General features: G+C 63.3%; 1 protein-coding gene across 1 annotated transcript; it reads right to left on the bottom strand.

The window, feature by feature from the left end:
* Positions 1 to 677: 677 nt before the first annotated feature.
* On the bottom strand, positions 678 to 25,825 carry NPDC1 (neural proliferation, differentiation and control 1). The gene is made up of 9 exons (XM_074846470.1): positions 25,678 to 25,825; positions 11,473 to 11,616; positions 4,842 to 4,949; positions 4,520 to 4,699; positions 4,328 to 4,394; positions 3,809 to 3,893; positions 3,574 to 3,653; positions 3,363 to 3,459; positions 678 to 2,404 (listed from the first exon to the last, which is right to left on the bottom strand). Exons 1-9 carry the CDS (start codon positions 25,769 to 25,771, stop codon positions 2,327 to 2,329), a joined length of 933 nt encoding a protein of 310 aa, XP_074702571.1. The 5' UTR covers positions 25,772 to 25,825; the 3' UTR covers positions 678 to 2,326.
* Between the last annotated feature and the right edge of the window lie 517 nt (positions 25,826 to 26,342).

Here is a 26,342-nt window from a genome sequence, read left to right on the forward strand (position 1 = left end):
TGGGTTTCCGCAGCCGTGAGCCTTGGGGCAGTCCTGGGTGATTTGGGATGCAATACTGCCCACCTGGGGCTGCAGCTGAAGACCCGAGGGCACCCATGAGTGGGACTGAGCAAAGCATCCCTGATGGTGCCCGGGAGCTTTGGTGGTGAGTCAGCACCCACCCTCCAGGCTGCCGAAACCAGGAGGAGATGAGATTGTATCAGCCTGATGGGGGGCTGGTGTGATCAAAGGGCCGGGAGAGGAGCTCAGGCTCCACACAATGGGGGGACATGATAGCCCTTATCTGCCGGCCCCGCCAAGGTGTGAAGGGCCCGTCCCCGGGGGCGAGGGGTGATGGGGGCGGGTGGGCGCTGGGTGCTGCAGGGCTGGGTGCAGGCAGGCACAGCCGGGGGCTCCCACCCAACCCTTCACTGGGGAAACCTCTCCTGGCAAACACTGAGAAACAAGAAAATAAACTCTGGTTCTTGCCTGGTCAGATAAAACCCTTGGGAAGAGTTTGGAGGCTACTCCAGCTGCAGGAGCAAGATGTCTGCTCTGGTTATTCCCCGGGGAAGGTTTTGGGATGGGGGACCCGCAGCATCCTCCCTCCCTGTCCCCGCATCCCACCCCGCTCCTGACAGGAGCACCCAAGCTGAGGGCCCCGCAGCCGGGAGCTGGCCTCACACCACACACTCGCATAGGTCTCAAACATGGTCATTTAATAAAATCTCCTTTTAAAAGAACTACAATCCATACAACAAGGGGCGCGGGGAAAAGGGCAGCAGCCCACGGGTAGGGGAGCAGGGCGCGGGGAAAGGATCTGTGCAGCGATGGCCTCTGCCAGCAACCCCGCTGGGGCCAGTCCCGCACCACCAGCGCTCACCAGCACAGAGCTCTGCTGCTGCTGCCTGCCCTGCCCGTGCCTGCCTGCACGTGCAATGGCTCCTCAGCGTGCAATGGCTCCTGTGCATGCAACAGCTCCTGTGTGTGCAAGAGGCCACCCCTGTGCAAGATACCACCAGCGTGCAACAGGTCACCCATGGCTGTGACAGGCCACACCAGGGTCTGGCCATGAAGCCACATCTGTGAATAGCAACCCAAAACCCATCCCGGGCCTTACGCTGGTCACGGCCAACGCACAGGGGAGGCGCTGAGGAACGGTGCTGGGCTCCAAGTGAGGATGCGTTGGTGGGGGCTGGTGAGCCTGGATGCAGACATGGGCAGCGGAGCGGTGCAGGGGGTCTCTGGAGCCCGGGAGGTGCCCTGGGATGGAGCAGCAGAGGCTGTCCCCTGCCATGGGGGGATGCCCAGGGAGTGTGCCAGGCCCCGCGGGGATGCTGCAAAAGGCTCTGTGGGGCAGAGAAGCAGCACAGCAAAGCCACTGTGTCTTGGCTACCCCTCCCAGACCCCCAAGCACCTGCCAGTCTCAGTCCTTCCTTGCCTGTGGCCACACAGGCTTAAAACCAAAACTCTGAACTCTTTTTCTGAGCTTTCACCCCATGGAGGCCCAGGGTGAGAGCCCAGCTGGCACCCAGGGCTGCCATGAGGAAATCCTCTGCTTCTGCCAGCACAGCCCGGCACAGGGTCCAGGCCACAGCAGCACTGGGGCTGTCTGCGTCCTGGGGCCTCTGGGGAGCAGCACCCCTAGAAGGGGATGGAGCCAGTGCAGGGGACCAGGGCAGAGCCTCTGCTCCCGGCTGGGCTCGGCACATCTGAAGGTGCAACCTTGGGAGTGATGCCAGCACCTGCCTGAGCCTGCTCCTGCTCCTGCCCTTGGCTCCCGGAGTGGGACCCTGCTGCCTGGGGCTGCCTGGGCTGGAGACGAGGGGGCAGACCAGGCACCAGAGCCTTCAGCAATGCCACCCGCTCCGAGGAGTCTTCGTCCCTGGCAGAGGGGCTCTGGACAGGCTGGCAGTCCCGATGTCTTCCCCTGCAGACATGAGCATGCCTGGACCCCCCCAGCCCCTCTCCTGCTCTCCAATCCTCTCTCCAGCCCTTTCCCAGCTCCAGCTGGGCCAGCACCCTCCTCCTCCAAGCCCAGTGCAAAGAGACAGCGCTGCAGCCCCCCGTTTGTGCCAAGGCAGCGGCGGCCTCCCCCGCAGGGCTGGCGTGTCCCCGAGAGCAGAGAGCGAAGGGCAAGGCAGGGACGCAATCACAGCAGCAAAGAGGACAAGAACGCTGGAAACGGGGGTGATCCCCCCCTCCCATAGCTGTTAGTGGGTGTTTATTGGGCAGGCGTCGAACAGTCTGGCAGAGCGGCGTCCGCGCCTCTTCGCCCAGCTGCGGGTGCCCCTCCGGTGTTGGGCATAGAGTCCATAGCGAGCTCGGGCGGAGGAGAGGAGGGGTGTTACTGGTGCGACTTGGGGTTGGAGGGGTGTAAGGAGGAGTCGTCAAACAGCGGGTTCCTCACTTCCATTTCTCCAGTCTGCGGCGGCGGCGGATGGAGCAGGATAGGGGGAAGGAAAAGGCAGGATGTCAGAAACCAGCAGGGGTTAAGCCACCCTGTCTAAAGGGGTTTGAGTCTGAACCCCAGCCCAGCCGGGAGGAGGGAGGATGGGGGGACCTGGAGGGCTGGGATGGGGTGACACACCAGGACCCAGCCACCACCCCTGGAAAGGCGCTGCCTCACTGTCAGGAGTGGCTGGGGATCCTGGGATGGCGTGATGATGTGTAAAACCCATGGTCCCAGATGGGATGGGACCCCCCAGCCTGGCTGGGGACCCCAGGATGGGACCCCCAGCCTGGCTGGCAGGAATGGGGTTCCTTGCCCAAACTGCCTGCCTGCCATCAAGTGCCCTTTAATGGGCCTGTAAAGACCTAATGATGACCCTTATTCTGGGCCCTGATGGCCGGGCTCCGCAGCCATTACCATGTGAAAGGCTCCTTTCAGGTCTCTTTGTGCTCTTTGTACCCAGGGCTGTTAGGCGATGCCTTTCCCTGGGGTCCCCTGCCAGCCAGAAAAAGTCCCCCCTGGCTTTGAAAGGTCACAGGTCCCCGGCCCAGGTGCTGCAAAGGCACCAGGATGAGCCCCCCTGTCCCAGTGCCCAGGAGCCCGGGGTGACCATGTCCCTGGCACCACAGGGACGGCGGGTTGGGTCTGCCTTGGCTGCTCCGGCTCTCTCCTCCCACGGCCACGGGCAGTGCTCCCCAGGAAAAAGCCCCGTGCTGGGGCGCCCGTGCCAGGGCACCCACTCCTGCCCACTGGAGGCTCCAGTGGGACCTGGCCAGGGCACATGGGGGAAGCAGAGGGGTTTGGACCATCTCAGGGTTTCATGAAGGGTGTGTTGAAAAGGCTCCTCGCGAGGAACTGCACATCCCAGGCACTTGTCGGACCCCACCCCGCACGCACAGGGTTCCCACAGGCCGCCCTGCGCCCGCCGTACCGGAGCCAGCCCGGGGCACTCATACACGGTGAAGTCTCCATCCTCATTCTCCTCGTCAGATGACGCCGAGTCTGGCAGCTTGGGCTCCTCTTTATGCCTGGGGGGAGAGGATGCAGTGAGGGGGTGAAGCCCAGGGGGATAACAGCACCCCAGTTAATGTCAGGGCATGGACCACAGACCAGGTCTGCTGTCTGCTCCTGGGGCTGCTTACTTCTCCATGGAGAGCATCTGCTGCTTTTGGTGCTGGTAGTGGTACATCTGGGCGCTCTGGGCCAGAGTCTTGTCCCCAGGCTGCGGAGAGAGTAAGGACAGGCGTGGAGGCCGGGCTCTGCAGGGCCCCCAGCCCGGCTGGCGGGTGTCCCCCGCTGTGGTGGATGCCCCTCAAACAGAGCACAAACCTGGCCCGAGCACCAAACACCCTACAAGGAGGGACGTGGGCGCCTTACCGAGATCTTGTCGTAGGGCAGGGGGCTGGCTGCTCGCTGTGTCGAGTAGTCTGCTTTCTGCGCCAGCCTGACCTCCTTCTGCAGCCTGCCAGGGGAGAGCAGCGCGGTCAACAGGAGCAGATGACTCCATACGGGAGACAGTGACCCCAGGGGGGCTCAGTCCTCCCACCCACATCCCTGTTCCCTGAAAGGGCAGCCCTGACGGGCGGCACCCCAGGCACAGCCACCTCCATCCCACAGGGCCTGGGCACGAAGCACCGACACGCAGGGAGTGTCAGCACCCAGCGCCACAGCGATGCCCAAACCAGGCGCCACCCGCTCCCTGTGCCTGGCACGGGGGTGTCCCCACCACTGTCCTCCAGCCCCGACCAGCAGATGCCACACCTGCAGGGGGACTGGCAGGGGCAGCTATCGCCTCTCCTCCAAACCTTCCCCACCACGCCCGGGCAGCACAGGAATAAGCTCCCCTGGGCACAAGGACACTGAAAGACTGGCTGGCAGTGGCAGCCCCCAGCTCACCTGCACCAGCAGACCGCAGCCACGATCAGCGCCGAGATCCCGGCCACTGTGCACACCACGATCAGCCCTGCAGAGGCGGAGGGGACACGGAGGGACAGTGGGTGAGCCCGGTGGCACAGCGCCACCAGCCCACGCTTCCCTGGCCAGGACGTGAAACCCCCTGCCACGAGCTGCCCGTCCCCAGTGTCTCACCGAGCACCATGTCGTCATTTGAAGGGATGGGGGACGCCTCCACTGGGTATTTCTGGACTGCAGAGGTGGTGGAGGTGGGGAGGGTGGCGGCTGCCTCGCTGCCGGCGGGATCCCGCTGCAGAAGCCCCTCTCTCATCCCGCTGGCCGCGCGCTGTCTGCTGCCAGTGGGGACTGGGGTGGCTGCGGGAGAAGGCAGAGCTGTGAGCGGAGCAGTGCCCAGGCAGCTCTGGAGGGCAAACCAGCCTGGGGTGCAGGGTCTGGCTGCTGTGGGGTTGCCGACACCGCTGCAGGGAGTGGTGGCAGTGGGGGAGCAGGCACTTACTCCTGGGCTTGCCATCCCGCAGAGGGTGGGGGCGAAGAGCCTCTTGTCTGGCCAGCACGTCTGCCAGAAAATCGATTTCTTTCTCCAAGCTGGGAATGGATGTCCGCCCTGTGCCAGGAGAGACAGCGGGTGTGAAACGGGACCTGGGACGCGGGCGTGCACCCAGCCCCAGGGCCAGCCCCGGCACTCCCCCGAGAAGGGGCTTACGTCCCAGCACCAGCAGATGCAGGCGGTTTGGACTCTGAGCCCGCTTGGATGCAGCACTCGGTCACACGGGCGGTCTCAAAGACCCGCAGATCTGGGATCTGCACGTGTCCTCGCCACTTGGGGAATGCTTTTCCCAAAAGCTGCAGGAGCAACAGTGGCCGCAGCCACCCCTGTGCCACAGCCAGTGGGTCCTGCAGAGCCCCGCAGGAGCAGGCAGGCTGCCAGCACCCACTGCTCAGGACCTGCCCCGTGTCCCTGCACCTGCGGCCACAAAATGGCCCTGAGCAAGGAGGGACACGAGCTGGACCAGGAGAGACACCCCGGGGCTGCGAGGGGCGGCTCTGGCAGGGGGAATCACAGACCCGCTGTGGGCAGTGGGGCTGTTTCAACAGCAGGCAGGGGACACCCGAATGCTGGTTTTCACCCCAAATTGTCCCGTATGGTGCAGGGGGCTGGAGCCACTCCAGAGCAGGGTTCATCCAGGGCTGTCCAGCTGGGAACCCTCGCTCCAGCTGAGGGGCCAGCTTCTCCCAGCACCCGGCAGGATGCAGCCCCTTTGGGGAGGGGGTCGGGGTGCCCCACACAGCAAGGACCATCAGGTATCCGCAGGGGCTGTCTGGGCATTTCAGAGGCGGCTGCCCCAGCCCATGCCCCAGCACGGTGCACACCGGGGACCCACAAAGGGCCGGATGCCCCTGGGGCATGGGGCACGGGCAGAACCCCCACCCCAGCCTGGGGGTGCCCACCCATGGGGTGACAGTGCGGAGCAGGAGTGGAGCTGCTGTCCTCAGGCTCGCCAAGTAGACTCAAGCTCTGACACTCACCACTCTGCTTTTAACAGGATTAAACTCAACTTCAAAGGCAGGAGAAGTCCTTGTCCCCATGCCTGCTCCCTCTGCCCCTGCGCTGTAGTATTCAGGCTGTCCCCAGCGGGAAGCCCTGGAGGGTAAATCAAGACATACAAAGGCGAGGTGGTAGCAGCAGCTCAGTTCCCGGATAATTCAAGGTTATAACAATTACAGCTCCTCTGGAATCTGTCCTCGCTCCCAGTGTTTGGAAATAAACCCCAATTCCCTCCAGAGCCAGGCACAAAGGCCACTCAGACGCCCCTGTGACTCAGAGCCACACAAGCCAAAAACCAGTTTAAAAGGGGACACTCTTGCTTTAAACAAGTGCATGAGCACTGTCCCCATGTCCCCTGGCTCCCCAAACTGCCCCCCAGCCTCCCGTCCTTGGCAGGAGCTGGAGCACCCCATGAGCTGCAGGTTTTCCCAGCTTTTTGCACCCTGTTATTTCCACCCCAAAGCAATTTGCAAAGCAGTGCCATGGCCATGCGGGGCCAGGTTTGGGGCTGTGCCACCAGTGCCATGCCCGATGGGTGAGGGCCGTGGTGCCAGCACAAGGCCAGGCTCTCCTGATGGGCAGGGGAGCTGGCATGAGACTGAGTGTGACAGCTCCATGCCCTGTGGGGACAGCCCTGTGCCCAGGAGGGGATGACCTGGTGCCTCATGGTGACAGCCCTGCACCAGCGATGGGGACATTCTGGTGCCTGGGATGGGACAGCCTGGCTCTAGCTTCCCACTGTGCTCAGGAAAAGGCCTGTCCGCATTCCCACGGGACCTAGGGGACAGCCCTGCCCATGCCCATGTGTGTCACTGTCAGGCCTGGGGGAATGGGGTGCGCTGCCCAGCCCTGCCCCAACATCCCTTGGCCTTGTGCAGATGCAATTGCAACAGCCAATGCTTCAGGAGGATGAATGTGACATGGCTTGAAAAGGCAAAAAAAAGCTGGAAAACCAGCAAGAGCAGCTCCCAGGTCACTCTGAGCCTCCCGCTGTGCAAAGCAGCACAAAGAAAACCAAGGCAGCCGTGCTGTTTGTGGTTTCCGGCGTTGCCAGCAGTGCCTGGGCCATGCTGCTCACCTGCATTAACCAGCTTTATCGCCAAGTTCCCTTTCAGCATCTAAAAATCCCCACACCCCTGTTTTGTTCAGCAGCTGAGATTTCCCCTGGTGATGCCACATCTGTCACTGCAGCGTTTGTGGGGCAGAAGCAGCCTGGCACCGATGGCTGGTTCCTGCTGGGCACCGTCGGTGGGTGAAACGCCAGCCCAGGGCTTCTCCCCAAGGAACAGAGGGCTGGGGCTGAGCCCCAATTCCTGCTCGGCTGCGCCAGGCTCTGGCTCTTGCTGCAAGAGGAGCTGAGGAGATGGGGGGGCCTGCAGAGCTCCCCCCAGCCCTGCTGCAGCAAGTTGGGCATGCTGGGCAGGCACAGGGTACACAGGGCAGGCACAGGGGGCACGCAGGGCTTGCACAGGGCGTGGAGGGTGCACGCAGGGTACACACACACAGGGCACACAGGGCACGCACAGGGCAGACACAGGGCAGGCAGGCTGCACACAGGGTACGCACGAGGCGTGCACAGGGCATGCACAGGACACAGGGCACACAGGGCATGCACAGGGCATGGAGGGTGCACACAGGGCACACAGGGCATGCACAGGGCACACAGGGCACACAGGGCATGCACAGGGCACACAAGGCATGCACAGGGCACACAGGGTATGCAGGAGGCAGGCACAGGGCATGCAGGGTGCACACAGGGCATGCACAGGGCACGCAAGGCATGCACAGGGCATGCAGGAGACACGCACAGGGCATGCAGGGCGCACACAGGGCAGGCACAGGGCATGAAGAGTGCACACAGGGCATGCAGGAGGCAGGCACAGGGCATGCAGGGCGCACACGGCAGGCACAGGGCACACGGGGCTTGCCCAGGGCAGGGGTGCCCTCTCATGGTAGGTCCCACCACTTGCCCGCAGCAGGGAGGGCCCGGCCAGGCTGGCACACAGCAGCCCAGCCCAGCCCAGCTGCTCTGCCCACCCCCCCGGCCCCTCCTTGGGGCTTTCCCCTCCACAGGGTCTCCAGGGTTCAACCCTGGGATGCACTCAGGGGTCTTGCCAGTTACCAGGACGGGTTTGGGGATAAGAAGGGACACAAGTGGCTTCAGCCCCAGGCAGACGAAGCCTCATGTTGACAGTGTCCACGGGACGGCACAAAATTCCTACAAACCCACTTATTTTTGTAGTCCTTCCCCAGGATGGCTGATGCCCTCCTGGCTGCTGGCAGCACAGCAAGTGGGGAGGGGGGAACCCCGAGGTCTACAAGCCGAGACCCCCTTTTCTCCCTCTTCCCAAAGGGCTTCCTGCAGCCCCACAGCTCAGCCCTGGTTCCATGCTGGTGGGGCCAAACGGGAGCAGGGATGGGACCCACCAGCCCAAACCACATCGCGCAAACCCATCGCAGCACATTCAAACGACACGCAGCACTGGGGTGCTGGCAGCGTTTCAGGGGCCCAGACCCCTGCACAGGCAGCACCAGCGAGGTGCAGGCAGGCAGCTGCCTGCCCAGCCGCAGTGGCTGTGGGCCACACCGCGCTCTGAGGTCCCGCGCATCCCGTCTCACCTCCATGCGCCGGGTACGCTGAGACACCCACACACGCCGTCACCAACGGCAGGAACATGCCTCTCACACGCATTGCCCTCCTGAGACCCCAAAATGCTGCTTTTCACTCTAAAAAGCCGCTCAGTGCCTGCCTGCACGGGTACACTGAAGGAGAGGAGCCCCGACTCCTGCCCACGCTCCTGCCAGGAGCCGCAACCAATTGCGGCGATGGCGTGGCAGCAGCAGCTGGGATCCCGGGATCGGCGTCACCAGCAGTTGCAAGCAGCTCAAGGATGCCTAACCCTTTAAAAAGGGGCTGCCCACGCGCAGGGTGGCATCCTTGAGCCACGGCAAACGCCCCCGTTTGCGTTGCATTCCCCCTCCAAATGCAGCTATCACAGCCCCTCTGCACCCTGTAGGATCCCCCTGTTGCACTGGGCAGCTGGGCGCTGCTGCCAGACCACGGTACAGGCAGGATGCAAAAGCACCCGTGGAAAAAATTGGTGCCTCCCTGCCAAAAGGAGCTGGGCATCCTCAGGATGCTACTGCTCCCCTGCATGCTAAAATAAGAGGATTTGGGAGGGGAATCCTCCTTTTTTTTTCCCTGTACCCACACTTTTGCTGCCAGAAGGTGGTGGCATTGCTTGAGACAAGAGGATGGGGCTGGGAAAGACTCTGGCCCAGTCTCCACCCCCCGGCATCCTCAGAGGACGCTACCATGGCCTCACATCTCCCTGCCGGAGCTGGGAAAGGACACTACCACGGTCCCAGAGAAGCCAGGCGAGGATGCTACCGAGGCTGTGTCTCCCTACAGAAGCCGGCACACAGCAGAGTTGCTATGGAGATGCCAGCGCATGTGCAGCCCTTCTGAGAAGGGAATTTACTCCCAAGACTTCACATTAAAAAATAAATCACAATTGTTAAAGCTGTTTGTTTGGTACCCATGCCAGGGAGCATTGGCCTGTCGGACCCCTGCTCGCTGCCGCATGCCAAGCCTGGACTCTATCCCTGTGCCACCCCCTCTCTTGTCCCCCCACCAGCCATCACTCCCATTTCAGTGCAGCCTGGCCCCTCTGCCTGAGAGCCAAAGTGCTGCGCAGAGCCAGGGCCCCGCTTTGGGGATCTCCCCTCTGATATAAGGGGTGATCCTCCTGCCAGGAGTCTGGTGGCATGAAGGACACAATGGGCTCTGCCATCCCTCACGTGCCCACCCTCTGCACAGCACGGGCTGAGCCATGGGCAAAGGGAAGCTCCGGCTGCACCCTGGTGGGACTCTGAACGTGCCCAAGACACGGGAACCAGAACACAAAGCAACCCCCTCAAAAACCCAGAGGTCCCCCCCATGCCAGCAGCAGCTTGGGTGTGGGGGGAGCTGCCTCTCTGGGTCCTGCCACGGCCCAGCGACCCAGTGCTTGTCCTCCCCACCAGCACTGCCTGGTGTGGGACAAGCCATCCTGTGTGTTTTCAGCAGCTCCCCAGGCCCTGCGGTGGGAACGGGGGGCTGCGGGGGGGGCTGCCGCTGCTAAGCCGGCAGGGATGCTGCCTGGTGAGCACCGGCTCAGCCTCATGCCGGAGCTGGGCAACTCTGCCCACCGCGGGCAGCAGGCAGCTCCAGCAGGGACCACGGGCTCTGCCCGCCATGGAAAAAACAACCCTGCCTTAGCCAGGGGGTTTGGGGGGCAGCAGGAGTGAAAAGCAGGCAGAGAAGGGCAGCCTGGAGGAAGATGCTGATGCACTTTGCAGCAGGCATGGAGGCGGCTCAGAGGCACCTGAGAGCCCTCACCCCACACCTGGGGGGTCCCCAGCAAAACCCACCGGGAGCAGCGTGCAAGGGCACGGCCGGGTCCCAGCTCCTTCCCCACACACAGAGGCTGCTCCTCTTCAGCTAAAGCAAAAATAATTGGGTGGAGCTGTAATTACAGTCTTAATTTGCCTGTTCATTGAGTCTGCAAGAGAAACCACAAGGTGGGGGGCACAGAAACAGCTCTGCCTACAGCTTTCCAAGCTGCACAGAGTTGTGGATCACCCTAAAAAACGCGTGTGCCCGGCCCCCAGCGCAGCCTGTGCGGCTGAGCCAGGGTGCAGGTGCCACAGCTGCACTGGGAGCACCCTCCACACACCACCGGCGGGTGGGAGAGCCCTGTGTGGGGTGTCACGGGTGCCCACAGGCTGCTGCTCCCCAGGGATGCTCTGCCCATCTCCCACTGCCACAGCGCAGCCACCCAGACTGCCACAGCCCCACAGCTCCCTTGGGAAAGGAGTGAGGGGATAACACCCGGTGCAGCCCTTGGTGCCCTCATGCGAAGCTGGGCAGGGCTCCTGACCGACTCCAACCCTCCCAGCATGGATGCTGGGCAGCCCCAAACCACAGCCCAAAATCTCAAACCAATGGGTACCAGGGATTGAAATCCCAAACACCAGCATGGCTCAGCTCTGGGATGGGTGAGGCCGTGGGCACCCGTTTGCCTCGGCCATGGGGTCTGCAGGAGTCACGGCTCTGTGCACCAGAAGCCGCCACCCTGCTCCTGCAAAGCTTGGGGTTCTGCACGGCCACATCCCCTCTTCTGAAAAGCTCCCACCCCAGAGCAGCCGGGCAGACCCCGGACACCCCTGCAGCCACCAAGGCCCCCTCCTGTCCCCGGGCTCCTGGGCACCGCTGGGTGCTGGCAGGGTCAGTGGCACACACGGTCACTAGTGTGGCTGCAGGAGGATGCACAAGGCGTGGGGTCGGGTCTGCGCGCTCCCTGCCAGCCCCAAAACCACACAACTGCAGCGAGCCAGGGCTTGGGGTGAGAGGGGGCAGAGCTGCCAGCCCCACAGGGATCTGGCTGCCGTGGAGAGAAGCCAGAGGACGGGGAGCAGAGGTGCTGCTGGGGTTGGGGGCTGCCCTGAGGTGTGGGAAGCTTCTGGAGCTGCTGAGGTGCAGGGCAGGTTTGCAGGTGGGAGGTTGCAGAAGGGGCTGCTGTGGGGTGGGTGCACCTACCGCTGGGGGAGAGCTGCTTCTGGATGCATCGCCCGCGGTCGTCCTCCTGGAAGGTGGGCAGGCAGGGGCCGCAGGCGCCTGACCCCGGCGGGCAGAACTGCCGGCGCTGCAGGGCACAATCCAGGCTCCGGGGACACGACGCTGCTGCAGGGACAGGAGAAAAGAGGTCAGGAGGAGGAGAGGGGTCAGATGCTCCCCTGGGTCTGTCTGTGGCCTCTCGGCGTGGGACCCAGCTGCCCCGGGCAGCTCCTGCTGCAGTTAATGGGTGCGGATGTGCTTCACCAGAGCTGCCCCTTGGCCCCCCTTTGCCTCTGCAAAGCCCTTACTGGCTGCAATTAAGCGCTGGCTCTAATGACCTGGGAGTTGAACTCGATGATCTTTACAGGTCCCTTCCAACTCAAGATAATCTATGATTTTATGACTTGCGTGAGGCAGTTTGCTGCCTGCAGGGAAGAGCAGGCAGTGCCCGTCCTCCCGCATGGCACCCCGAGCCCCAGGGTGCTGCCGTCCCCTGGGATGCCCCAAGTCCCAGGGTGTCGCCATCCCACAGGACACCACGAGCTGCAGGGTGCCACCATCCCGTGGGACACCCCAAGCCCTAGGTGACACCCTGAGTCCCACAGAGCTGGCTGCGACGGGAGTCTCCAGCCCCTGCCTGCACCACGCAGGCAGTGGCTGAGCAGGCTGGCAACTGAAATCCGACCAACACAAACCGACCCTCATGTGGTAGCTGTCAGGAAAAACCACCTCCAAACCAACCCCTGCCCAACGCCTCCGCACAGCTCTGACAGGTCATCACAGGCAGCAGCACCTTCCGTGTCCATCCCTTTGACGCTGCGACGGGGGAAACCAGTGGGACCCAGCCCTCCCCCGGTGACGCACCACAGCCCAAACCTCCCTCCCAACTTTACAGGGCATCTCATTTCCATGTCAGACCCAGGGACTTCTCCACTACCTGGGGTCAGGCAGGAGCCCCCCATGCTCCAACCTCACCTGGACCCAACATGCCATGGCAGCGCTGCCATGGCCGTGAGCAGCCCAGTTTCTTTACCCCAGCCTGGCTCAAGCCAGTGGGACCTCCTGGGGGGACACAAAGTCCCCGGGTCCTACACAAGGCTGAGTCCTGAGCCTGGGTGATGGTGGCAAACCATGTGCAGAGACGGAGAGAGGAACTGTGACCAGCCAGGGCCGTGACACAGAGGGCCAGCGCACAGGTCTCACCGGCAGCGTGGGTCCTGGCTTTCAGTGACAGCAGCAGGAGCCGCTGCCAGGGACAGTGACACTTGCTGGCACTGCCACGCATGAGCACAGACATCCCTCCCTGCCGGGCTGGTGGCAGTGTGGACCCTGTGTCCTGGGCTGGGCACAGCTGGACGGGGGTGCACAGCGGGATGGGGGGGCAGCACACAGCTTCCCCAGCCCTGCCCTTGACCTTGCTGCATGTGTCCGTGCCTACAGCTTTCCCACAGGCAGCAGCAGGCAGGAGAGCACCACCAGGGCCCTCACCGGGAGCAGGGCCAGGCCTGGCCGCCCCCAGTGATGAGTCACGGCAGGAGCCGGCTCCCAGCACCATCCCACGCTGCCTGAGCCATCCCTGCCCACGCCGACACTGCCGTCTGCCCGTCCCCATGCCCTGGGGGACGGCAGCCCCGGCACAGCACAGCACCCAGCACCCGAGGGGAAGGGGCACCCCAGCTCTGGGGGCTTCCCCAAGCATCCCCATCCCAGCAGCACACTGGGGGTGAGGGGGGCAAGCCGCTGCTGTGCCCAGGCATGGCACGGTGGGGAGTCCCGGCACAGGATGGAGCCACCAGGACATGAAGCTCCAGGACCACGGCGGCAGCTCTGCTGCACCAGGCGCCAAGCGGGATGCTACCCCAAAGCAACAGCTGTGGGATGCTGAGCAGGGTGCCACCCTAAAGCAACAAGTGTGGGATGCCAGGAAGGATGCCACCCCCAACAAATCCCCATTTGCACGGCCCTATTTCACCATTAAAGTGCTCACTGGAGGATTCAGCCACTACCAATGGCACCCAGACTGCACCCAGACCCCTTCGCACTGCACCCCACGGGGCACTGCATTATCACCCTCGAGGAGGGCAGAGCTGCCTTTGCTGCAGTGGTTCCTCCTGCGGGCAGGGTTTTCTCAGCAGCTGCAATTAGGGTTGGCTGAAATCCACGCTGGGTGCAGCAGCCTTGGCGGGGGGGGTGGGATTTGCTTGGGGTGGGGGGCAGAGGCCACCGTGCCTGTGGGAGCTGGGTTTGCTCCCTGGGGACGGCGTGGGGCTCGGCCAGGTGGCTGGGGAGAATTAATGCTTCATGGGAAAATAATCAGGCGTTTAAGCACAGAACTTGGACTCGGCCGCCTGCTTTGCTTGCCCTGGGCTCGCTCTCAAGGCCGTTTTGTTTAAAGATCACAAAACAGCCAAAACACATGGACACTCAGGGGCAGGAGGAGGTTTTGGTACTGCGCAGACCCAGGGGTGGGGACATGCCACATCCCCGTGGTGTGCTGGGGAGGGACACTGGAAACCCCCTCCTGTGCCATGGGCCCGTGGGAACACATCCCCTCAAAAGAGGCACTGGTGAAAGCTGGGTGGGAGGAAGCCACCCTGGCATGGGTCATCCGGCACTTGTGGCCACCCAGCACCATGAAACCCCATCAGGACCCTTGGAGCCACCTTGGGGCAGTGGAAGAGGTGAGGAGGGGGCAGCCCCAAGCCAGTGCCCAGCAACCAGTTAAATAAACCCCAGCCTGGAATACATAAAAGGTTGTTATCTCTGTTTGAGGAACAAGCTGTGCTTGCCCAGCTGTCACAGGCTGGGATTAGGAGCAAGGCAGGCGGGCACTGATCTAGTTAAACTCCCCATGTGTAATCAATCTCTGGTTAGCGAGCAGATATCACTGCGTGGGCGCCCTGCAGGGTGAGGGCTTTCATGGGGGTTTTGCCACTCTCTGAGCCCACCAGCTGCTCCTTGGCTGGGCTGGTGAGAGTGGGCACCATGTCAGGTTGGGTGCCAGGGACTGAGCACCCCCTGTGCTGGCACTCAGGAGCTATGGGGGCATCTCCAACTGCTGCCACCCACCCACCCCTCCCTTGCTGGCTCTCCCTGCCCACCCACATGTGCCCCAGCAGACAGGCGGTGAGGTCCAGCTCCTGTTTCAGGGTGTACCTGACCCTCCCTACCACCTCTTGGCTTCCCCATCAGAGTGCTCTGGCCATGGGTTCCCTCCTCCTGCACGCCCACCCCAGTGTGGGTGCCAAGGCTGGCACAGCACGTGGGTCCTGTTTCCACCCCAGCACTGGCCATGTCACAGCCATGCTGCCCGTCTGCACCAGCGCCAGCTTGCAGGCTGCAGCCCCCAGTCTTGCTTCTGCTTCTGTGGGGCTGCTGTTGAGTCTGGGAGAATTTGGGATCCCCTACTCCAACTGTGCCCCCTGCTTGGCACCAGTGCAGCCCAGCATGGCCAGCCCTCGCCGGCTGCTGGGGCAGGAGGGACGCCCTGGCCATGAGTGGGACAGCGAGGACGCACCCAGGCTGGTCCCAGGGGACAGGGACACTGTGGGACAGCACAGATCCGCCTGCAGGAAGGCGCAAACCAGCTGTAAGGCGGAGCGAGAGGAGCAGGCAACAACATGGAGTCCAAAGCCAGTGTCAGCCATGGCACAGGTGGGATGCCACTGCCCAGATGTGCTGGGGGGGTCTGGAGGAGGGGGATGCTCCATCCAACCACTGTCACTGCGGCTGCCACAGTGCAAACCTCCCACGCAGGTGGGCAGCAAGCCCAGCACAACCAGAGGTAACCCGTTAAACCGGGCTTTGGGCTGGGACAAGCTGGAGAAAGCAGGGTGGCTCTCTGCAGAGAGAAACGAGCAGGAGCGGAGGCCAGTGGGTGAACAGGACCCGTGCAGCCAGCACGGAAGGACAAACAGTGGGTGAGCACGAGCCAGAGGTGCACGTGAGCAGGAACAGCCCCGTGCACGGGAGGAAACGCTGGCATGGGAGTGTTGAGATATGAGCGTGTACACACACACACACCTTCCTTGACAGGTTTTTTGGCTGGGAAAGCTCAGCACAACACCCCCAGCCCCTGGGGGGAGCCGTGCCAGGCACCTGGGGCAGGTCCCGGGGCCAGCAGAGCACCTGCAACTGGGGGTGTCCACTGCACCCCTCTGAATGACACAGGGTCCGACAGTCTCTTGCCGTGGCTGGGCAGGGCACGGAGCTACTGGCAGCCACAGCCCTGGGTGAAGAGGTTTTCTGACACTCGTGCCAAAACACACATGTAAAAAAACCCCAGTGAACCAGGGAGGATGTCCGGGTGGCTGGGAAGGCAGGAGTTGCCCCCACTGTGTCACTGCTGCAGATAGAGAGATAAAAGTTAACATAAGAGGATAATTAATTAGTGCTGAGCACTGGTCCAAGTGCTTACGCTCCATGCACTGGCAACGCCAACGCCCAGCCTCTCAGTTGCCAACGGCATGAGCTGGCAGAGCCCACTGGGCATCGGCCGTGGCGGGCGAGCGGGCACGGAGCTCACACCTGCCAGCTGGGAGCTGCCAGCCACGGGCTACGGGGGGCCGGCCCCACACGGCAGCAAGACACAGCCCCAGGCAGGGGACAGTCACTCCGCCAGGCATGGGGGGAGATCGGGGTCCCTGGGAACAGGGGTGCAGGTCTCCACACCATGCTGAGCCCCCACACCGCCGCAGCCGAGGAATGGCTCCGGTTGAGGGCTGGCAGATCGCAGGCAGGGCCGGCAGCCCAGGCCCCGCAGCGGTGCAGTGTCTGCCAGCTCCACTCCAAGGTCACTCCTCCTCCTCCTCCTCCTCCAGGCAGGTGATGTGGGACCTGCTGTGGGACCTGCCTGCAGCCTGCCTGCTCTCCCAGCACTTCTGCTGTCAGCTGGCACCATCCGGGGCTCTCCCGGCTCTGCAATTTTACCCCTGGCTCTGAAGGGCTGGAGCTGGCTCCGGGCAGGCGGGCGTGCTGCCCCAAACCACCCCCAGACCCCCAGATCCTCCTGCCCTCTGCCCCGTGGCCTCCCTGGGGCAGGGGCAGGGCTCCTGCCCAGCAGCAGGCAGGAGCAGGGCGGGCTGAGACACCCAAACGCCGCAGCTTCGCTCCCCCCATGGCCGGGCCTCGGCCCCCGGGGTGAGCTGGGCAGCCACGATAACACAGCAAACCGTGGGCTGGATGCGTGGGGTTGCCCGGGCAGGTGCCCCAGCCCCGGCGCTGCTCCCGCTGCACACACCGGCCACAACTGCCACACACCAAGTGCAGGAGGGTCACCACGCCTGCGGCTCTGGGCCCTGCCGGGCTCCCCGAGCCGGCTGCACCCCTCTGCCCTGCTGCTCCTTGTCCCTGAGAGCAGGCGGAGGGCGGCGGAGCTTCAGGCACAGCCGTACCCCCGGGAGCAATCCCCCTCCCCGGGCACAGCCGCTGGCACCACAGCCATGGCCAGCACAGCTCTGCCACTGCTCCGGCAGCCCCGCGGGAGCCCTGCCGCTGCCTGCAGCCGCTCACGTCACCGCCGTGCTCCTGCCCCCGAAAATGCAGCAGACGGAGACCCCTCCTGCGCGCGGAGGCGGCAGAGCGGGGCTCTCCACCGATCGCAGCCCGCTGGGAGCAGGGGGACGCTGGCCACGTCACGACGCTCCTGGGGATGGCGGATGCGGCACGGCCGTGGCCCCCACCACCCCTTCCTGCGCCAGCACCGGCCCTTGTCGTCCCACCGGAGAGCACTTCGCAGCTGCAAAGTGCCTGTTTGTTTTTTGCTTCAGCAGGTTTGTCCAAGCAAAGGCCACGTGCCACTGGGCTTCCCGTTCCCCAGGCCACCGGGGCTCGTGTCCCAGCTTCCAGCTTTTCTGGTTCAGCCGGGCAGGCGCCAAGCTCTGGCCCAGCTGATAAAGCACACAGGCAGACGGTCCCAGCGCGGCTTACGTCATGGCCAAGGGACAGTGCCAGCAGCCCTGCACCACAGGCTGGGGGACAGGGATATCCCCGCAGGGACCCCCTGGCAGTATCCCCCTGCCTGCACAGCAAACACCTCAGCTGCACCCTGCTCCCACCGAGAGCGTCCCCACCCAGGAACAACGGGAAGTGCCACCATGGGCAGTCACCCAGGCAAAATGCCACTGCTGGCTGCTTTCAACCACCACCCGGCAGGTGCTGCGGGGAGGGCTGCCCGCGCTGGAGCCCCGCTGCACAGGCAGCGGAGGCAGCGTGGTGTGCAGCGGTGCTGGGCGGGCAGGGGCCTGTGGAGGCAGCAGGGCTGTGTGGCAGAGGAGAGCCACACCGAGGGCAGCTGCCTGCTGCAGCCCTGAGGCAACCACCATGGGGTCCCAGAGCCTTGTCCCCCTCTCCAGGTTCAAGGCCAAGGAGGAAACGGGGGGCCAGGAGTGGCTCAGCCAGACTTCTCAAGAGGTGGGGGGACCCCAAACACTTCACCCCCCCAACTGCTGGCGTTACCCCAGAGCCCAGCCTCACGCTACAGCAGACCCCGTCTCCAAGCACCCCAAAATCTCAAGTTGCTCCTGTGATCCAGGGCTGAGGGAAAAGGGAGCACCAGGCAGCCTCCCCCTGCCAGGCTGATGGAGGATTTTGTGTCATTGCTACTCAAAGTCCTTAATGAGCCAGAAAAATCCCTGTTCCCTGCCCTGGCAATCCTCCTGGCACAGCAAGGGAAGAGGAGCCACAGAGCACCACTGTCACCATGCAGAGTCCCACGTGTCTCTCGCCACCAAGCCAACGTCACACCTCGCCCCATCCCAAAGCCCCATGGGTGGAGTGGTGACTGGAGGGGTACTGAGCTGAGCAAGACCCACTGGTCCCCCAGCCCAGCCACCCCTGGGTGCTGCCAGTTCTGGCCGTGGCTCGCTGTCCCCTTCCAGCTGCTCATGCGCAGCTCCAGCCTCTGCCTCGGGAGGGTGACACGCTGCATCCTTCGCCATCTGGGGTGACTCTGCAGTGCCAGGGCTGTCTGCAGCCACAAGAACTTTGCCTCAGGTATTCAGGAATAGAAGAAATAATTAAAAAAAAAAAAAGAAAAACAGGTGCCATATGCAATTTCCCCAGCGTTGCCCACCCAAACCTGCTGCTGGCTCTGCATCACTAGGTGTGCACCCACCTGTACGGGGGACCCCACGCTGTCCCCGATGCCACCCCACACCAAAAAGCACCATGCTGTTCTTTGCAGCTTGAACCACCTACTTTCAGTCTTGTTTATCAGGTTTTGCTCAAGCAAATACCAACGGGTTTCGTACCTGCCCAGAGCCAGCTGGGGCTGGGGCAGGGGCTGGGTTTTTTAGAATTCCTTTGTTTACTGTCTGGGCTCTGAAGTTTGGCACAGTGTGACAGGCGAAACAGGCGGTGGTCAGGGCCACGGTGCCGGGCGCTGCCGCCAGCGGGTCCCGCGTGGGCAGTGTGCTCATGCCGGGCCAGTGTCATGGGAAGGGCAGCCCTGGCACTGCCATGCCTGGGGTTTTACTGCTCTGCTCTGAGCACGGGCCCACCTGAAGCCTCGAGGGAAGGGCTCAAGTCCAGCTCTCTCCTCCTGGCGCCGGCTGGGCACCCACAGCTCAGCAGGGCAGCACCCACAGAGCAGAGCAGCAGCCACCCGCAAGCTCTCCCTGCAGACTCACTGCTGCCGGCGGGGAGGTGGGAGAGGGCAGCCCACGGCCTCCCAGCCGAGCACCCAAGGAGCTGCCCTGGCACAGCTCAGCCATCTGCGAGGCGCCACACGCTCCCACTGCTGGGCTGGAAATAAAACCCCGGAGCGGCAGCTCCCTGGTGAAGCACCACTGTGCCCACCGGGGCCAGATGCTCTTTGGCAAAGCCAAACCCCTCCCACACTTTGCTGTGTCCCACGCCACCAGAGACATTTTGCAGCCTTTGGTAAAGATGCACCAGCATGACTTTGCTGATTAAACACCCTCGGGCAGCTCGGAGGCAGTGGCAGCAGCACAGGTGGCTTCGCTTGGGCTGGGGAGTCCGTCTGTCCTGTCCCCACCATCCACCTCGTGCCTGGCACCAGTCTCGGTGCTCCCACCCTGAAATGGGGGTTTGGGCACACAGCCACTTATCAGCAGGTGCCGGGGGCTATAGGGGCTGACCTTTATGGCTTTCCAACAGCCCATGAGCAGGGACCCCCAGGCAGACTGCCCACATCCCCGCCGACACACAAGGTGAGAGGTAGGCGGAAAACCAGGGGCCACCTCACTCCATCCTGCTCGGGCTGCACTCACGCTGACTCAGCCACCACCAGCGATAAAGACCTGTGGGATGTTGTTTCCCACTGGGGCAGAGTGCCCAGCAAATGGAAGGGCCCCCTGTGAGCCCAGAAAATGGGGGGCCTGTGGGATGCACAGGCACATCCCAGGGATGCTCATGAATGCAGCATCCCAGGGCTCCTGGAAAAGGGCTGCAGACAGTGCTGGAACAGCTGGACCTGGAGACTTCTTTTGGGTTTCATCCCCTGCAGGAAGTGGACGGCTCAGGGAAACCCTCTCCTTTCCAACCAGGAAGCCAAGAATTAGGGCTGCAGGATGGGTCACATTACCAGCAGCTTACCAGGGCCGCCCTCTCTCCTGGCTTAGCAGTCAGCTGGGAAATAATCCCCGACAAATGCGAGATGATGAGCTCCGCAAGGCAGAGCTGCTTCTCCCAGACTTGAGAGCCATCGGCTCCCCAGGAGCACTCCTCTGCAGACCCCCAGCCGAGCCCAGGCAGCACCCATGGGTGCTACGGGTATACAGTGAGAGCGGTGCCTTCCCAACCTTTTGCCCTCCAGCTCTGTCACCGTCTCCTTTCTATAGAAAGTCCCCACCCCTGTGCTGTGACGAGCCAGGGTCACTGCCAGCACACCAGCTGACATGTCACCTCTCATATCATCCACCTGAAGCAATGGGTCCTCCCCACCAAAGAGCAAACCTCCCTCCACAAAGGCTTTGCCCTCTCCATCCATGCAGGAGAGACCCCACCAACACGCTACTGGGTACACTGGTTAGGCTGGGCAGCTGCCAGCCTGCGGTGCTCCGGTGCTCCAGGACAGGAAGAGGCAGGGACTGGGACCTGCTCTGGCTCCGTTTCCTTCCTCCAATTCAAAGCGTGCTCCAGGCACTCAACGGCTACTTTCTTCCCGTTGCAATTCCCGTCAGGCTCATGAAGCCGTTAGCTATAGGCCTGCTGCCGCCTCCAGGTGCTCTGGGTACCCCTGTGGCAGTGGCCGTTGGTAAAGCCCAGACGTGGAAGGGCGATGCCCCAGCACCGGCAGCAGCACTGGGGCCATGCTCTGGAGTTTTGGGGAGCAGCCGGCCCGGGGGAGCCACGGCACACATCAAGGACCAGACCCAGAGCCCCCCGTGGGGACGAAGCACTGGGGTGCTGTGTCTATGGGTTTAATGCAGGGATGGGACCGATGGCAGCTCCTGTCCCCAGTGCCCAGGGACCCAGTGCCTTGAGTCTAGGGAGAGGCCACCCCTGCACCTCTCCTATCCACAGCACCCCCATCATTCCTCTTGTCCCCAGCACCCCCCATCACCCCTCCTGTCCCCAGTGCCTCCATATCTCTCCTGTCCCCAGCACACCAGCCACCTTGTGACCCCCCCATCCCCATCATCCCTGTCACACTGTCACCCTTCCTATCTCCGGCACCCCTACTACCCCTGTCACCCCTCCTATCCCTGGCACCTCCATCATCCCTCTAGTGTCTGGTACCATCAGCCTCCCTGTCCCCAGTGCTGTCACCCCTCCCGTCCCCAGCATCCGCATAACCCCTCCTGTCCCCAGCACCCCCCCCGTAAGCGTGTGGCAGAGCTAAACCGATTACCTCCCTTTAATACCCCCATGGCCCAGAAGAGCCATTTCAGGCAAATGTCCTGGACTTGTCTTCCCTTTTGCACTGCAGGAAGGTCCCTGGCACCCCTGGGGATTGAAGGGTCCCTGGGGAGGGGGGTGGCTCTGCAGGGCCATGGCAGCCCCAAGGACCCCCTCTGGGCAGCGCAGCCCCAGGGTTAGGCCAGGGTCCTGCTCTATAGACCCTCAAGACTGCCTGCAGACCCCAAACCCGTGCCCGGAGCTGCCAGGGGAACTGCGGATCCAAAAGGCTTGACCCTGCACAGTGTAACCACAGCACCTCCCAGGCTGCAGGATCACGGTCTCCCCACCCCGAGCCCCAGCTCTCCCACACAGGGCACAGCTGGGGGTTTGTGGGTCCCCAGCGAGCTGCAGCAAAAGGAGAGGAGGGACTTTCACCGTGTGTCTCCCATAAACTCTTCCTTGATGCTGACCATGTCAGGAATTGGGATCGTGGAGATGGGGGGCCTCTTTCCATCCGTTCCCCCTCCCCAGGCCTGTGGACGGAGCCCTGCCCAGGTCCCTAGTGCAGGTACCGACCAGCGGAGCCCCAAGGGATGCTCATGCACCACGTCCCCAGCTCTCCCCACACCTCACCTACCCATGAGGGCTCATCTCCCACACTGGGAGCCAACTGAGCAAATGTAACCCCAGAGAACATGGGGGGAACATTATTTCCAAGAATAAAATCCCACAGAAAATTAAACTCGGGAGCAACGCGCAGCTCCCAGGGAAGCAGCACCCCAGTTGCCACACAGGAAACACTTGGTTTGTGCTGGCGTGGCAGAGGACACCCCGACGTGCAGCCATGGAGGGGCCCAAAGTAATGGGGTGGCTGCAGGCCACTGAGCGGGACCATTGCCCACCATTGTCACCACTACCAGGGGCACTCAGACGATCTCTGTGTCTCAAGAAAAAGCTGGGGCTGGAAGTATCTGCTTTCTACAGACCAACCCGCGTGGTTTTGGGGGGCTCAGAGTCCACCCCCTGCTCACCCACCAGGCAGGGCCCTGGGAAGCTCGGCAGGACAGTCTCAGCGCCGCAGGCACAGCACCAAGTGCCGCTGTGATGCTCCCAAGAGGTGCCTGGAGCTGCCCCAGCTTCAGTGTTCAGGGTGATGGGCCCCGGGGACAACCCGCTGGGCCCTGACCCTGCCACGGCTCCCTCCCCCGCACGGTGATGGCAAAGCAAGCAAATGAAAAGCCAAAAGATGGACAATCCCAGCGCAGGCTGAGCCACGCGAACATCACAAAGCTCCTGCCTTGCTGTGCCCAGCTCTGCACCTTGAGAAGTCCCAGCACCACCGCAGAGCTGGGGCAGCCACTATCGGCACCAGCACCTCTGCCCCCACCTCCATCCCTGAGGAGCAGCGTGAGGAGGAAAGGCAGCGAGGAGCCAGCAGTTCCCATGTGGCCAAATGGGTCACTTGGACTAGCAAGAACCACTCCTTTACTGCTGAACAGCTTCTCTGGGTGTTTCTGATGCAAAGTGCTGGCTGCAGCAGCGGGGCCGGGGTTTTAAGGCTTATTAAAAAAAAAAGAGGTTCTCAACTGTCATCCCATTTGGAAAGTCTTCTTTTGTTTATAATAATAATAATAATAATAGATTAAATTTGGCAGCCAAATTACTCGAGAAGGGGTGAGAAGTCTGACTCTCACTAACGCTCCAGGAAATGCAGCCAGAAAATGGGTGAGGAAATGTTTATGCCCAAAGCCGGGTGCGCTGGGTAGAGACACTTGGGGGAAAAACCCAAATAAGGAGCATCAACCGAAAGTAAACCACCGCTGTACCACCTCCAAAGCCAGCTGCTGCCCTTCCTCCAGCTCAAATCAGGCTCTTGGCAAGATGAGGGTGTCACCATGCCATGTGCCAGCTGCACCCTGGGAGATGGCACCTCTTGCAGGGGCTTCTGGGTTGCAGCACTGGCAGATGAAGGCAGGGAGGAGGAGATGCCAGACTCCGTTTGAAGAAGCTTTGCTGAAGCTGCAGAGGCAGGAGGACGCGGGTATGGTGGTCCAGGACCTTTTCCTCACCAGGAGCCAGCTTCACTGGCACGCCCGGGAGCGGGAGCTGCCCCTGGTCCTGCCACCGCCACCTTGCAGCCGTCCCCAGAGAAAGCCGAGCTCTGCCACACCTGCCCAGGAAGGGAAATTATAAAATGGGAAGAAACAGCCAACATTTCCTCTGACCCACTGCGCTTAGGGAGGAAGGCTGCAGGGGCAGGACAGTGACTCCTTTCCCAGCACAGCATCCCAGGGATGCTCCTCCAGGCACCCCAGCCATCCCCAGGAGAAACCAGCCCAGAGCTCCCCACTGCCACACGCCGCACAAACCCAACCTCCCAGCAATGGGATGCTGCTGTCAGCATTTCCAAGCGGCACGACGACGACATGACTGGAAACAGCACAAAGAAACCATCCCCAGCCTTCGCTTGGGGGAAAGACATTGAGCTGAAAATCCCAACCCCACTTGTGCCAAGAGCGTGTGATAACCCGGTCACTGGAGCAGGCAACTGCCGGCGGAGTGCGGCCCCTCGCCCAGGGCTGGGAAGGGGAGGGGAAGGGGAAACTCTGCTGCCTCCCGCCCCTCCGCGGGACAGCCCACGGGAATAGCTGCCCTGAGCAGCCTCTCCAGGGGTCCCTCCCCAGCAGCACTGCCAGGCCAGCTTATTCCCCCGCAACCCTTTAAATTTGGACGCAGCAGAGATTATACTGGTGGCTGCATCAGAGCTGCCCGGATCTCCTTCCCCCCATCACAGCTTGCGTCACCGGTACCCCCGGCCGGGCCACCCAGGCCTCGCCACACAGGAAGAGGGAGAGCGCAGGAGCATCCTCACCTCTGCCTCCAGCCCCTCAGCACAGAGAGACCCGGATGTTTTGAACTGCTGGGAGACTTAAAAAAAAATATTGCACCTTCTCGCCCTTCCATAGAGCAGGCAGGAGCGTGGCGAGGCCGCACCGTCCCCGGTTGACGGCAGGCTGCCTGCCCCGCTGGCGAGCCGGAGCGGGGAGAACAATATCGGATCCGCAAACAATGCTGGGAGTGACGAGGGGCTCCCCAGCTCCGGCAGCCAGCGAGGCGGAAAGCACCTGCCCAGAGACACGCTGTCCCGCGGGCAGGGACACGGCACCTCCCTGCCAGTGCGGGCAGAGGCGGGCAGCCCCCAAGTTTCCCTGCAGGCAGCAACGCTGGGGGCCAGTTGGGGTTTTCGGAGGGGTGGTGTTTATGCCCATCGCGCCGTGCACCCTGGCAGCTGGCACAGAGCGAGGTGACATGGCGCGCATCCAGCGTCAGACCCACCGGGAGGGAAAATGCACTAACCTAGACCCCAAAACTAAAAAAAACCCAACAACAACCCAAAACCAAACCCTAAACCCTCAAAACAACCCCGAAGAAAATGGAAAGAAGGCCGAAGGTGGTGCTGCTGGGAGGGAAATGAAAGCCACACATTTTTTCTGCCCCGTGAGAGAGGAGAAACGCCCCTGTCACGGATTCAGCCCTGCGGGGTGATGCTGCTGCTGCTCCCCTCGAGGGAGGGACTCGGGGCAGGTGAGCTCCCGGCCTGGCGCAGCCTCCCAGCAGCTCCCTAAGATGGCTCGGTCACCACAGCAGTTTTATTTGAGGGTTTTTTGTTTGTTTTGGTCTTTTTTGGTTTTATTTTTCATTTTTTTCCCCCAACAAAGGTGCTTCGTGAGGGCCCCCGCGTAGGGCTGCTCTCACAAGCGCGTGTTCTCTCCCCAGTCCGGGATGAGGCCCCACAGCTGTGGGTACCCCGGACCGCTGCCGGGGACCAGCCCTGAGCCGATGTCACCCGCTGCCAGGGCCCCCGCCTGCAGCAGCGGGCAGGAGGCGATGGCGTGGCGCTGCCCGTCCCCGGGGAGCGCTGCGGAGCCTGGCTGGGCGCCGGGGGAGGTGGGAAACACCCGGCGGGGCTGCGCGGGGTGGGGGAGCCCACGGGCCGTTTCCCACCTTGCTTTCAGGCCGCGGTGATGCGTGGACCGCTCTGCCCAGGGATGCTGAGCGGGCCCCTACCCACGGCAGCTTCCCGGAGCCCCCCGGACGCTGGGGCGAGGGGGGGGGCACGGGAGCCGCGGTGCGGGGAGGGACCCGCTGCCCCCTCCCAAGGGGACTGGGAGCCTGAGCCCCCGTGGAGGTGGGGATGGGGGGGGCAACCGCCCCGGGTTCGCCGTGGGAGGGGCCACGCGGGGAAGGGGACAGGAGCATCCGCGGCCCTCCGCGGGGGAGGGAGGACACACAGACACGGGCGGGGGGGCCGATAAAGGGGACGGGGGTCACGGGAGGGGCACGGACACGGGTGGACACGGGTGGACGCGGAGACGCACTCACCGGCACGGGCGAGGCGCAGGCGGCAGGCCCCGAGGGCGGCGAGCAGCAGCAGCAGCGCTCCGCGGCGGGCGGCAGCGCCCCGGGCCGCCACCATCCTCCACCGGCGCGGGCGGGCGCGGGGGCCGCGGCGGTTGCGGGCGGCGGCGGCGGCGGGGCGGGGCCCGGCGGGGGGGGCGGGGTCCGGTGGAGGGGGCGGGACCACCGTGCGAGGCCGAGCCCCGCCCCTCCTGCAGCACCGCGGCCGGAGCGCCGGAGCCCCCAGCCCGGCCGGGACCCCCGCAGCATCACCCCGGCCGGGACCCCGGCAGCATCACCCCGGCCGGGACCCCCCCAGCATCACCCCGCCCGCTCCCCCCGCACGGCCTCGGGGGGGATCCCGCAGACCTCCACGTCCCCGCTGATGGCCAAATTGCCGGGGGGGGGGGGGGGCGGGCTGTGGCGCTGGGACGCTGGGTCCCTTTGTGGGCATCAAGGCCATGCTTGAGGCCACCTAAACCGGGCTGATGCCGGCCCCCAAACCCCTAAACTCGAGCGTTTTGCAGAGCGCTGGCGCGGGACAGCTGCTCCTGGCAGCGTGGCTGTTTGGTGGGGACGTGTCTCTATGTGCTGGGTGGGACAGACAACATCAAACCTGGAAACCAGAAGTGCAGCCTGCGCGCAGAGAG

This window comes from Strix aluco, chromosome 20, assembly GCF_031877795.1.
Source record: "Strix aluco isolate bStrAlu1 chromosome 20, bStrAlu1.hap1, whole genome shotgun sequence".
Lineage (NCBI taxonomy): Eukaryota > Metazoa > Chordata > Aves > Strigiformes > Strigidae > Strix > Strix aluco.

What these genes read in the sequence shown, in the direction of transcription:
- NPDC1 (XM_074846470.1), bottom strand. Translation starts at nt 25,771, where the DNA reads ATGGTGGCGGCCCGGGGCGCTGCCGCCCGCCGCGGAGCGCTGCTGCTG. An exon ending in CCTGCGCCTCGCCCGTGCCG is followed by an intron (nt 11,617 to 25,677) that starts GTGAGTGCGTCT and finishes CTGTCCCTGCAG; the next exon opens with CAGCGTCGTGTCCCCGGAGC. An exon ending in CAGATGCTCTCCATGGAGAA is followed by an intron (nt 3,460 to 3,573) that starts GTAAGCAGCCCC and finishes CTCTCCCCCCAG; the next exon opens with GCATAAAGAGGAGCCCAAGC.